General features: G+C 27.6%; 1 protein-coding gene across 1 annotated transcript in view; it reads right to left on the bottom strand.

Moving 5' to 3' along the window:
* Positions 1-9,543, bottom strand: part of LOC121115206 (facilitated trehalose transporter Tret1) — a 76,420-nt gene extending 66,877 nt beyond the window's left edge. The window contains exons 1-2 of the mRNA XM_071887441.1: positions 9,370-9,543; positions 8,933-9,246 (exon numbers count right to left, since the gene is read on the bottom strand). Coding sequence (XP_071743542.1) covers positions 8,933-9,175 — 243 coding nt within the window. The 5' untranslated portion in view covers positions 9,176-9,246; positions 9,370-9,543. The remainder of the gene's footprint in view (positions 1-8,932; positions 9,247-9,369) is intronic.
* Between the last annotated feature and the right edge of the window lie 5,551 nt (positions 9,544-15,094).

The following is a 15,094-nucleotide window of genomic DNA, read 5'->3' as shown; positions in this document are numbered from 1 at the left end:
GATGAGTAAGAAGTTGATATGCACGAATATCAGAAAAATTCCATTGTTATTACTCATCTCATTGTATGTTCTTGTTTTTTATCCAAAATATACAATATAAGAGGGTATTTTTGTGATGCATTTAATAATTATATCTGCTTTTTCAAACTTTACTATTTAAAGTCAACGTAAATAAACGACAAATAATTCCTATGCTAAAACCCAGGATAAATATAATTAGTCTTTAATTTTATAAAAAAAAATATTTCTATTCATTCTTCTTAACTAAGACAATTATTAATATAAATTAAATAGATTATTCATTATATAAGTCAAATTCTTTGGACCTTGCATGTATTAAAAATATATCTTTATTAGTAATGGAATTTGTCCTCACTATCCGTATTTTTTACTTTATATGTAGATATAAATATATATATTAAGTGAAACAAATCGTCAAATATTATGTTATATATACTTACAAGCGTAAAACATTGTATATAACAACAAATGTTCCAATGGACCCATTAAAAGCTATTATACTTATTTAAAGATATTATAAACTTTTTTATAAAATAAGAAGAGTAATAAAAGGTCCCATATTTACAAATAATAAAGGTTAAATTTTGGGTATGAATAAGCTAAAATACTTTTAATGTTGTAATATTAAATAACATTTCAGTTTATACTCGTATTTTCTTTCGAAAATGAATTAGTTAATCAATCGGAAAGTAATCGGTTTTAAAATAAATTATACTTTTATAAAGAAATCCAATATTTTGCAAGAATGCATAAAAATATACCTATGATTAAATATGGTTTCAATAACCTAGGCAGTATTATACGTGCGTCATGCAGTGATTTGTCTGATATTATAAGGGTTAAATAAATGTAGTATAAGATTTGTCAACACAGAAATGCAATTCAATATGCATTATTATAATATAGCATTTTTTCTTGTTTTTGATAAATTTATAAACATGAAATTATTACATAACATTTATCTGAAGTATTGACAGTTTCTTGTATAGTATTTAAAACAACTATATTTACATTATCATTAATTATTATGAAATACCTTTGTTGGCTTTTTAACTTATGTAGAGTATTCCGGATGCATAATTATAAACCAAATATTTTGAATTTGAAATTTTCAGAAGTTTAATTGCAAAAAAAGGAAAACTTCATTTAAAAAACTTTGCTCGATAATGACAAAATATTTTCCATTTCTAATCTTCAAAGTATGCTTCCATCGACTTTGATAATTGCATTGATCCTGTGTTGGAAGCTCTGGCACTTTTGAGTATATTCCTTAAATGTTTACTCAGTAACAATATAACTTCCTCAAAATTAATAAGAACTTATTTTGTATTTAATATTAGTTAAATTAATAAATATGTGGTATAAATTTATTTGAAAATAAAATTCTGATATATTTACTGTAATAAAGACAAATTAAAAAACACGAAACTGTTACAGTTAAGATTAGCTTTTTAAACAAAATATACATTTATCATCAATGCATTCAGCCAATACAAGTATTTGTGGTATTTTCATTGATTTTACCAAATAAAAAAAAAAGAAGTAAATAACTTATGTTAAAAAGTGTCATTTTGAGTCTTTTTCGAGTGTGTAAAAACAATTTAAAATATGTTTGAGTTAGAGTTAACCTTTTATTCAATTCAGTAACTATGTTTAAAAAGGATGTTCACTAATATCGGCTTATTTTTTAGAAGGGATGTCAATACACACAGTTTGTCATCGAGAGGGAAGAATTATCTACTCCTCTCATGTGTTTTTCTTATTTCTCTCTCTTATAAGTTTCCATATTTCAACTAACCACCCAATTAGTATATTTATTCCACTTTTAACCCCCAAAAATAATTTAAGGAAAGTTGTAGAGAAAAGATTGTATTTGATATCACCTTTTTTGGACAAAAAATCATATTGGAGACATTTCACTCCAAAAACAATCAATAGAGCTAATTATATAAATCAATTGTTAACTAATTTTTTGTTAAAAGGTATATATATATATAACTTATTTATCAAAAATATTGAATATTTCAGCTCTTTATGTTAATTATTTTTAGAGATATGAGCTTCTAAAGTTAGGAAAATAAAATATATATTCCTCTATAGGAGGTCCAGTATTTCTTTATGTACGCTTTCACTTTCAAATATATTACTTTATGAATTTTTGAAAAATTAAAGTAAATAAAACTAATAAAAAATTTTATGTACAAATTAATTCATTGTTATTTGATATCAAATCAAAAATAATTTGTTTTTATGTAAATATAAAATATTATAAATATGATTTTACTTGTGATAATAATTATTTTATCTACATAAAAAATAAATTATATACAAATAAATTTATCAAATTAAATCTTTGAATTAATTAAATGAAATTCAAATATTTCTTTAAGAAAGTGGGGTTAATTGACACAAAAGTAAATATTGAATTTACAAGAAGGTGTTTGGGAATTTTGGAAGAATCAACTATCATTGCTGTATTATTTATATAATTATACAAATTAATACTGAATACTGCAATTAATACACCTCTCCATGGGTGAAGACCCACTCTTGAGCTTTAACGTACTTTCTGAATTCAAACCCTTGGATAAACTTATTTCGTGTTAATTCTTTTTTTTTCAAACAAATTTCAAGTATTATCTGACATTTAAAATTCTTCTTACTTTATAAAAATAAAATTATTTTTGTTAATTAAGGAGCTAAATTATGCTTATTAGATAATTTGTCATTGAGATATTTGTATTAAAAGTGAAAGATTTCATAAGGAGCTAGTTGACATCGGCTAGTTGTTGCAAACATAAGATTATTTTTATTTTTGGCCTTGAGTTGAGAATTTCATCTGAATCAGAAATGTTGAAATGATTCAAAATTACTTGGGAATCACGAATCAGATTATATAAATTTTAATTATATACTTTTTTTTTAAATTATAGTTATAACCACTACTATTTTCTATTATTATTTTTCGATAATCGTTACTGCATCAACTTATCCAGGGCTGTCAATTTATCATTACTCAAATATCTATATTTTGATTTCATATTTGCTAGTGAGTTTTTTTCTTTTTTTTTTGCAAAAACTTAATATACTATATATATATACTAATTCTCAAAAAATGATTTTTGGTCAACTAATTCAACTATAACATTTATCAATTTTTGACAAATACTCTAAGGAAATATTTAATACCTTTTGTAAAATCTTAATTTTTATGATCAAACCTTGAACGAGTCTCGATTGCTGGACGAAAATACGTGTATACGGCCTTCAATTTATCATAAAATTAATATAAATATAGGTAGTCGTAACTAACGTATGTCAACTTGCCTCACATCTTTTCTTTAATAAAACTATTTTTTTACTAATAAGCCAAGGCAACAAAAAAATATTTTTAATTTGTTATTCATATTTAATAGTACTTGATGCAAGGATTATACATATGTAATTAGTTTTTTTGAATCAAATATGGTTTTTCAATAACTTCCCTTTTTTTATATAAATATATAATCATATTATGATTAAGAAATCAATCACAAATCCACGTGAAAATTAGTTTAATTACGAATTTGTTTTGTTTAATTTTAAATATTTGCTTATTTTTATATGCAATCGTCCAATTTTAAGAACATGTAAATTATAGATTACAAATAACTCATTTTTTTCCTTGCTTTTATGGCAAAAGAGTATGTTTCAAAAATAAATAGATTAGGTTAAATTACCTAAAAGTATTTGTTTTCAAACAGTCTATATCAGTAGTACAATCGATTGAAATTAATTTTTTTGAATAATAAATTTCTCAGAAGTTAATGCTACAATTTTTAAAGTTTTGAGATAATTAAATATTTAATAAATTATAGGAAAAATACATAAAAATGAAAATAAGTAAATACTAGAGTTATATATCATCACAAGTCAACAAATTGGATTCAAAGGGTGTGTTCTTAAATATTTTTACATCGAGAAATATGAAAATGAACTTTATAATCAAAAGTTTTTGGTTATGTGACCAGTATAAAATAAAATTGAATATACTTTTGTCCAATCTTATTAGCTTAAAAATGTAAATATAAACAAAATTATTACAAACAACAAGTTTACACATTTGAAATATTTTTTTTAAAGTTTTTTTGATTATGAAGTTGTATGTCTTCACTTTACGACAAACTATTATTTTTACCATTGTGATAAAAAATGAGACTAATTTATTAAACTAAAAATTTTTTTTATCAATCTTGTAGTTATTTTTTCCCTAAATTAAATTGAAAGCAAACTTAAGTAGACTCTGAGAGTCCTACACTTTTTCCAATTATTAAGCAATATCACTGCCTTGCATTAAAATATAATTTTCAATACTAATAAAAGTATTGGTTTTTTATGACATAAACATTCTTAAAAATATATTCATACATAATTTAGTTATCGATAAAGTTGATCTTAAACTTACAAATGTACATTCATTCATATATTTAAGTAATGTTGAGAAATGAGAATCTAGTTCATGTTATTGGTTTTTCTTTTCAATATATGAGAAAAAGATTATTTTTTTATTTTTTTTAATCCTTAATGATTCTTCATATATAAGTACTGTGTGTGCATTAAATATGTATGTGAACAATTACACAGGTGATATATATATCATTCTAACTGAAGTAAATATATAAAGTTAAATGTTTTCTTTTTACAATTTTAACCCTTTGCTTATCTAAACCAAAATTACTGCAATATCTTTGTCATATCTTCTGTGTATCAAATGGTTTATTTACCTTTGACATGGCTTGAAGATGATATCTACGCTCTCATTGCGTTGCTCTGGCACCAAATGTCGTCATAATATAATTTTATGTAAATAAACAGAAAATTTTTTTACTTTATTTTTATTTTGGTGTACAATTGATGAACTATACTTAGAGCTGCAGGAGATTCAGCTTACAGAAGAGGAACGGAGATGCGTTGTATCTATGTGTCTAATTAATAATCAATCAGCAAGTGTGTCTTTTGTAACAATAAATCCAGGAAACTATGAAGAAACTCAAGGATTAAACCCCTCATAACTATTTAAAAGTTGTTGAGGTCTCAGGAGGACTCCAAGAAGGTTAGTAGCGTTGAGTTCTTAAAGAAGATATAAACCATAATTGGCCTATGTCTGATAAAGTACTATGTCTCAATTGAAAAGAAAATTAATGTCAGTGACAGGAAATTGTAAAAGAGGATCTCAAATGCCAGCCTTACAAGATGCAAACCAGTCAGATATTGCCCTTCTGGTAGCCGCCTTCTTAACCCGATGCATAATTTCGTCTCAGGCTACCTTGACACCCACACTAAAAGATGTAAAGATGTCCCCACACAACTAACGCAAGTCTGGTGGCTGCCAATAAGGATCATTTTGCGTCCATTCGCAGGGTCTTCATCTTTAAGGGTTACTCCCATTTCAGAGGCGGCATCGAGGCTAAGGACTATTATATTGAGTAAGCCTCTAGACTCACAGGCTACAATTATTTTATTTTTATTTGAAATAAAAATAGTCAAAAATACGGATTTTATGTATTTTTTTGTAAATAAAAGAGAACCCTGAAAATACATTTTGAATTTATTATATACATTCTATATCCATTTTTTTTTTAGAAATGGTAATTCGTTTGTTTCAGAGTCATTTATATTTATGAAAATTAATTATTAAGGCTTCAAATAATGTTTTTAGACGTTCTTATTATTTTTATTTTTCCAATCAATGAATATGAATTGAAAGATAGAAGTGGATTTAATGATGTCATGTTTTGGATATAATAGTTTGTTTGATAATCATTAATTTAATTAGAAATTATATTATATTTCCCTTTATCTTCAAAATTTGAAATTATTTCCACAAACTACTATTTTAGATAATGAATTCATAGGTATCAAATATAGTTATAAATAACTATTTAATTTATCAGCTGAGGATATGCAACAAGAAGTTTAACATTCATTTTAATGTTTGGATGGATAAATATCCTAAGGAAGTCCTTGTGTTTGGAGTTGAAATGAGGTAGTGGAGGTTGATTAATAAATATTTCTAAATAAAATCAGATTAATTATGAATGATTTTATTTTTAAAATTTAAACTTATCATTACATGACTTTATTAATTTGTACTTTCTGTTATTTAAATATATTCCAAAATGTAACAATTGCATTTGTATTTATTGCTTAACCTTGGATTTAGAAGGGAATCAATCTATTTTATAAGAAAAACTTTATTTTTCTTAGATTAACATTTATTAACATGATTGAAAGTCTTTGTAATAAAGCATAATTTACTTAAAAAGACTCAATTTTTTAATTTCTAAAGTTTGATTGAGGTTAGACATGTTTATTGGGGTGTCAAATATATATCATTGTGTACATGTTGCAGGCTGAAAAATAAGAATAATAATTTTAAATGAAGGTTTTACAGAACTTGGGATAAAGATAATGCAATAATTGAATATTCCATAGATGATCGATATATAAATTATATAATTCTTTACTATTGTAATAAAAATACTAACATATGATTACTCTGTGGGATAAAATACCAACAGTTATATTAATCCTAAATACAAATTAACAGCGTAATTTTGTTCGATTAATATAAGATGATAATATTAATTAAAAGTTTGTAATAATTATGACCAATAAGGCAACTAAATTAACAACTTTAAGAAAAAAAAATTGTATCTTGTACAATATATTTCTATAAGTTAAAATTCGTCGGAATTGGATGGAAACTCAAGACTTACAAAAAAATGGAGAAAAAAGGAAATAACCTGCTATTTTGTAATTTTACATTTTAACAATCTTTATTAACTTTTTTCCTCTAAATTGCCTATGTTAAATTAATACATTCTATTCGGTCCCTTTTGGCCTTACCAATGGCGACCAGCCTATTGAAATAAAAGATACAAGTATTGCGAAATAAAAATCTGGGAACATTTTAAGCCAACTCCTCGCCCATAGGGCGTCCATGTCTTCAAAACTTTGGGTGACAGATGTTACAGTGCCACTTCCTGATATACGGCCATAAATAAAAATTGATGGATTGACATCTGTAAGTATGGTGGCCACATTATTTTGTGCCAGCTAAGCCATGTTGTTAGTTTGGAAAGTCTGAGATATTTCGGCAGTGTGAGAAGGGCCCCATCCAGCTGGAAGACAATGTTGCCTTCAGGGAAATTTTCCTGGACAGAGGAGAGTAAGTTGATCCTAAAAAAGTCGACGTATGTTAGTCTGTGTCCCACTAAGAACCAGATCAGGGGCGTCATAATGCTGTTGGAGGCAATAATGGACTTTTCTCCAGAGATCTACTTCCTCTCTATGTTTTTGATCTAGCCACTTCTTTTCATTTAAGATGGTATTACGAGTAATTCCTGTAAGTCTGGCCACCTCTGTTGGAGCGTAAAAAGAAGAAAGAGTTGATGCCCTAAGCCTTGAATCTCACTGCAATGACATTTCTCGTCCGATTTAAAAATTTCAAAAACAGCAGGTGCTTGAGATACATGGCTATCTATGTAATTACAGACAATTCAAATTTCCTCATACAAGACCTTACATTTAGGAAATTACTATTTCAATCATAAAAATTTCAATATTAAAATTGGACGTTCGATAAAAGTAAAGGACTTGATTATTTAGAAAATATCTTAACGTGCCTTACATTAATTTTTATTTTTTTGTCACGTACTTACATTTGATATAAGAGCTTGGTGGAACATTTAAATAATATTATTATGACAGACATAAATTAATCATTCTAATACTCATAAATAATATTCAATAGAAAGTCTTCAACAATAGCCTGAACAGTCCTAATAGTATATATTTGGTAATATAACATAATATTTAATCTTTTTTTTCAAAACTACTGGTCCTGCGAATTGACGTAATTTTTAATGGTTTATCGTCAATTATAAATACACATGTCACTTAAGGGTTTTAGAAGTATCTCAAAGATAATAGGTCTCTAGACCCTGGATAAAATTACATGCTGTAAATTAATATCGAGTGGTTTGGAGTATATATCAACCAAATAAAATGCAGGGTCATTCCAAATAACAATAATTTACCAATTGATAAGTTGTTATGAAAGCTGTCAAAAGTAAAAAAAACAACAACATCAAGCAATATATTAACTAAAGTGTGGAGGGGAGGAAAGTTTTAGTTTATTGTGGCTTATGAAAGTTGAAAATAAAAATAAGACCATTGGTAACAAATGATCTTTAGGAATTTCAAAGTTTATAGTTGGTATGTCTGCTTTGGAGGTGTTACGATACAGTTTATAATTTTTTTTTAAATATAAAATAAATAAAATGTGGACAATGTGATTTTGCATAAGTGGTTTTGTCACTGCAGTACTCAAAAATAGTTGAATTGGGTAGGTGGGAGATAAAAGATCATACCAAAATACAGTTTTCTTGAAATAGGTCATCAAATATGTCAGTTGTTAAAAAATAAGTTTTCATAAAAAGATTGTCAAACATTGTCCTATTTTCAAAAGTTTTAAATAATGGTAGTATTTGAAAATATTACTATTTTCTTAAGTGGTAAACTTTGTAAAAAGCTTGATAATTATTGATCTATATTATGTTTGTGTATGACCAATACAGTGGTAACTTGGTGATCGACCATAATTAGTTTAATTTAAAGAAATGTCGTTAAATATCAAAAATACTGGATCTGTTTTATTTTATTTTCTAATATTTTAAGTTCCAATTAGACGTTAGAATAAATATGAACGAAAACTTTTTAGAGATTGTAAATTTTTTCCGCTTCAGGGATTCAATTTGTTTGTCAAATATCGAATATGGAATCATTCAATAACTCTGTATGTACAATATACATACAATGTATATTGTAGACATCTTTTAACATGGATATTATGGATTCATAAACTTACTTGAGGTGCCTTTTTTGAATCTGGAATGATTAAATTCAACTCTGCGGAAGATATTTCCTTTCTTCGATTAGAATTATTATTTTTTGGCTGAACACGTGAATGATTGGAAGTGAGAGGCACTTCCTCAAAAATATCATCTTCGTTTAACGTCTGTATATGAGATTTAAATCGAACTCCGCTTGTTCGGAGTTCTTCTTCTTCTGGCGATGTCTCCCGTCCAGACTCTTCATCATCCATAATCATCTCCAAAACTTGCCCATGGGCTTGAGATTATTTCCGATCCTTACTTTTTAAATGTATGGTATGTGTGTTTACTATTGTTTTAGATAAAATACAATAACTTCAACTTGTATAAATATATCGATATTCTTATAAGTAATGCACAAAACTCAACGAAACATTGAAGCACATTATTTTAAAACATGTTTTTCCCCTACACATATGAACCGACGGAATTGATTTTCAAATTAAAGCACTAAGGACGGAAATTTGTAAAAAAAAATATATAAAAACTTCTTTTATTTAAATTATAAAGTTTTTTTTAAATTATAGTTAATAACAATGAGAGAAAGAAAAGAAACCACTTGATTTAAGGAAATTTTTGGACAACTGACGAAGCTTTTTTTGTGTGTGTGGTCGAAAAAAAAATGATACGACGATCGTTCCACGCTTTTCCTTCTTCGTTTGGGCTTGCTAGAGAGCTGTGAACACCACACGCTTTTTATGTTTTGTCCCTTTCCTTCCTCTATTGAGCTTCTGGTTTTTTTTTATTCCTTAGTCTCTCTAGTTGTATAAGTATAAAGTAACATAATATTAATTTCAACAAAGAAATTCACAAAAAAAGAAGTGAAATAATTTACTTTGACCCTGATAGTGAGGAAAGGAATGAAATCAAAGAGATATGATCAAATAACTATATCTATAGTACGCAAAAGGAATAAAACGAGTTAATAAGTCGATTTTTGGAGTAGCAACGAGCAAAGTAAAACTTTGCCTCCTCGATATATTCAACTTTCCGAATAGTAGGAATCGTTTGTCGTAGGTCTTTAGATAGATTTATTGTGGAGTATCAGGGAAAGACGTAAAGTTGAACTATGAAAGCGTACCCAATATATCATTTTTCGTGGCTTTTATAGCGTGTCCATTGGTAATTAGGGCAATAAAGCATAGTTTTACTTTGCTCACCAAAAGTCAACCTTATATATCTGTATATAAGACTTCACCTAAAAAAAATGTCGCGCCACACACCCTTTTCTCAAGTTATTTTATTAATATGCTGTAAAAAAATCAGGAATAAAAAGTTAACAAAATAAACATACAACAAAAATCAAAAATCTATAAAATTTTAATAGTTCTTATTCATCCGTTACTCACATTAATCAGCTAAAAAGTTTCCTAACACATGGGCTGAAAAGTCCAATGTTTAACAAAGAAAACACGTTTTTTCGTTTGAAATGGGCTATAATCATCAATTCAAATCTTTAATAAGAAGAAAACAATCATTCTATTGCAACTCTAACATTTCAACACCTTTTTTTAAAAATATTTTTTTTTTTTTGGCCTCGAAATAGTCCTCAATTTCAGCAAAAACCTTTTCATTAGAGTAAAATTTATTTCGTGTTATCCTTTTTTTTAAGGTCTGAGTGTCCCTATAAAACTTTTCATGCCAATGCTTACATTAAATAATTTTTTCCCATAAAAAAGTAGTGTAAGCTTAAAACACGTCAAAGTTTTTGATTCACTGTTTTTGAAATTATAAAGTAGCCAACACTTATCACAATAAACCGTCAATGAAAGAACAGATTGTCATAAAATTTAGACAGCTGTCTTTTGACGCTTGGTACTGACTGAAAATGAGGAGATTTTTTCAAAAAAAATTATGTATCAAGGTCAGGACTCTTCAGCACATGTGCTACTCTCAGTATTACCAATATATTTAGGCCTGCAAATTTCTGAACACGGCCTAAAATTTTAAGAATAGGGAAAATCTATATATTGATAAAATATTATTTATCTTTGTACTATTATTACTTTTAACCCTCATCTTGTAAAGGATAATTTTAATAGATGGCTGAAAACTAGGTTTGAAATTCGGGACAATGGCCACCACTAAGACTTATAAGATTGAGGGTGTCAGAAATTTATTAACGATAAAAAATTATTTTATGAAGTTTGGAAGCTTGAAACCATCATTGCCTGCTACATGGGACCATTAAAAAGCTGCCCCAAGATTATTAGTTTCTATTTTATGTGGTATTTTTTTACTGGTTTACAAGGCTTACATTTTGATTACATGGTACTACAAAGAACAGAGTTGGGGCCCCAAATTGCATCAGCATTTAAATACGAGGTTCCATTTTGCAACCAAACACAACAAAAAAAAAAAACTGGTTTTGTGTTTATCCCATGTCTCTAAATGTAAAAACCTCCATGCAACAATAAAATACGCAAATGCTTCTGTGATCTTCTCTGAACGCTGTAGATACCGTTGGAATCTTCATTCCGACAGCCTACAATGATTGAAAAGATGGACAGATAGATTCAAGGTATGTGAAAGGTGGAACCCCTACCTATCAGTACAATCTCAGAATGTACCAAAAAGTCATTAACAAGTACCCCTTCCTATACGGCAAAGAATAGCTAAAACTTATGGAGCAATATTATACCCTATTCCAACTCTTACCTCAATCCCCCAGACATTGCAGTTTAGAGGGTCTTGGAAAATAATGCCTTGCACAGGCACATCCAAATTTGGATTTGCCATAAGCTGCAATTATGAAATTGTAGTAAGCCAACATAAAATCTAATTTTAGGAGCCAGCAATCTGTTTGCCGGTGTGGCAATGCATATTTTGCTTGTGAAGGAGTACCTATTGAATTTAATTACTTATTGAAAGCATATGTTACACACCAGTTTTTGAGTTGTCTTTTCTTGATTCCATAAAAATGACGTTTATGTAATTACGCCATTTTAAATGAAATTTGGTCCCTATTCTGTAGTCTTATAGGGATATCAAAATTTTTGTGGCAATTCTGGTGCTTAAAAAGGTATTTTGGTCATTTTTGGATAGCTTTTTTTTTAATCAGTTAATTTAAAGCAATACATATCAATTTGCAAAATCATTTCCTGAATTTCCTTTAAGTAGGAGATAGTTTATAAATTGGATTAATTTCTAACTCTTTAAAAATAACATTTTAACATATTCCGATAACCCAATGTTTGAACATAAAAATATTATTATAGATTTCGCAATGTTATGACCTGAATGTACTCTAATTAAATTATATTCAGTCTGTAGATTTGATATACATAATTTAGACATTTATTAATTAAAATCAACATTGACCCTAATCCTCCATCATTATTTTTTTTCTAGAAATCGAATGCTTTATTACAAAGATATAGTAAATTATGGCTTTGCAACATCAGTGTCCCTATAAGGCATAATGGTGCAAGTAGATATGTTAATATATGTGTCAAAACACGTATAATATTACTGTCAATTTGTTGATTAGAAATATTTATTTACATTTCTGTTGACTAACTTGTTTGGAAAGTCCTGCTCATCTTACTAACATCCTTACAATAAGTGCAAGATGTACAAAATTGTCTACAAAATTGATAAAAAAATTGAGCTTTTTTATTTTGTACAATATTTAATACTCATTTATGTCTTGTCATAGATATAAACTGTTTTGTGTCCCATCAAATGTCGTAAAAGTATGTTTTTATTGTTATGTATACTATTTTGAAGAAAAAAAGGAAGGAAAATTAACTATTTCTTGTGGCCGTTAGGAACACTGGGTTCCAGAAAAAAAAATATTAATATTTTTAGCTTGGTAAAACTTGATAACATAAAGACCTTCTAAAATCACTATTTTCCTTGTGTGTTTTTAAGGGTTAAAAAACATTTTTTTTTCATGGTTGTTACATAAAGCAATGGTTTTACAACTTTTTTGAGTTCAACACTAAAAAATATGTAGCTAGACATTGTTTGCCCTGTACATCTTTCATTTAGAGATGAATTTAGATTTTGGAGTGTACTTTATGCCAAAGGATGACTTAAAGACCATATCAACCCTGTAAAGTTCAACCCAGTGGCAAACAATTTATGTTTTTGAGTATATTGATCAAAAATAAAGATTTTAATTCTACTTATATTATAAAATATAATAAAAAATACGACAACTCAATAATCGAATATAATGTAAATATATAATCAGCAATATATGTATTGCTTCGAATTATTTATTGCGATCCTCCTTTGTGTTCCATGACTCCACCTTTGAGAACCACTGATATAAAGGACATTTTTCTTTATGTGAGCAATTGGCTCAAAAATATGAAGGGTAAAGTTATCTGTGGTTCAAAGTTTTTAAGACGTAATGGAGTTGTAAGTGTAAGTTAAAGTCTTAAACGTATAAATTTTTTCCGATCAAGAAAGATTAAGATAAAAACAAAAATTGTTTTTGATCTTCTGTTTTGAAAATAACACAATTAGTTCTTCAGATAGCACAGTAACTCAAAAACTGTAGAACATGTCGTCATGATATTTTGGCAGTTGTCTTTTGTATTGGGCTACTAAAAGAAAATGAGGTGAATTAAAAAAATAGCACCATCTATGTTTGGCCTATGTGTAATAAGAAAAATACAAATGTGTCATATCACATCATATTTGTCCAAAGGTTGTTTTTTTATTGTTTCCTTGATATATCAATTAGAACTAGAAATGAAATAAAGTCTGATTTTATAAATAACCAATAACATAAATTTCATCATATCCTTATTGAAAAATCAATGAAAATCAATATTTACCTTGTTCAACAAAGTATGTAATTGTCTTCATTTGTTTCTCTGTTTGTAGATTGACAAATGTTACAAAGCAATTTTGGTAAGACATAACTTTGAAGGAAGTTGAGATGCATAACATAAACTATATTCCTTTTGTAGGTATATTACATACTCTTTTTTTACGGAATAAGATCAAAGGCCAAGGTGACCAAAAAAGTCAAACAATTTATATATTGCAAACGTTTGATTTATATCATATACCAGAAATAAAAGTTGTATTTTGTATGGCAGTTCGGCATGGTGAGACTTTTTTAGTCTACAATAACAAATGTCCTTTAAATGCACTTACTCTTGGTCTAAACTTACTTGACCGGCACCACTTCTTGGAAACTTGAAGTTACTACGCACAGCATCTTCAATAAACTTTTATTCTACCATTAGGGTGTCCTTAAAGATCTTGAAAACTGATTTGACCTTCTCACAGCCATATTCTAAATTGCAAAGTCAAGGGGGTTATGTTAGTTGAAAAGGGAAGGCAAAAGGTTCAAAATTGTCTTTGCACCATTCTAGTATCTGTATGCTTACACTGCAAATTTTTATCTAACAAAATGTATTAACAATATTATTAGCTAAATGTTTACACACATTATACATAATTTTATTTCATGGAAATTATTTGAGCTTAACATATCTTATGTATGAAACATTTATTCAGCCTTGAGGTATAATACTTCGATGCTTGTTTATTTGAAAAGTTAATAACTATAAATTTGGTTATTATAATTTTTTCCACAAACTTAATTAAAAACTAGAATAAACTCTCAGTATTGCGACATCTTTCCGCTTATGATCATTTTTCCTTAATGAAAAGTAATTTTTTTTCTATGTTAAAGCCAAAAGTGTGTAACGTTTAATAAATTGAATTTAATTTAATATTACTCTCATTCATCAATATTCGTTGTATATAGATATGTAAAATGTGATACAAAATGATCATTTCAGCTGTGTATCTCAATTTGTTTAAAAGTGATAGTCGATTATGCATTTTTGACCTTTTGGATGGTTTTGACCTTTAATCTTGACCTGGTATTTCTTGTTAAATAAAGCACTTTTTTAACCTAAACATGGACACAAATTGGAGCTCTGAACCTAAAATGTTCCACAGTATATGTTAATTAAGTATTTTAAATGTTTCATGCTACATTGGTCTGAACCACTCAAAATTTAATCCCCTCTTTGTGTGATCATTTTAAATCCTCGTACCAGGTTAGATCAAAATAGATTTGTAACTATTGCTGTAATTCTGGTGACAACAAAGAAAAAAAAAAAAACAGAAGACAAGGCATAACCACCATTCAACTTTGTTGGTGC

This window comes from Lepeophtheirus salmonis, chromosome 3, assembly GCF_016086655.4.
Source record: "Lepeophtheirus salmonis chromosome 3, UVic_Lsal_1.4, whole genome shotgun sequence".
In the NCBI taxonomy this organism is placed as follows: domain Eukaryota; kingdom Metazoa; phylum Arthropoda; class Copepoda; order Siphonostomatoida; family Caligidae; genus Lepeophtheirus; species Lepeophtheirus salmonis.
This window is presented reverse-complemented; position numbering and strand designations above follow the sequence as displayed.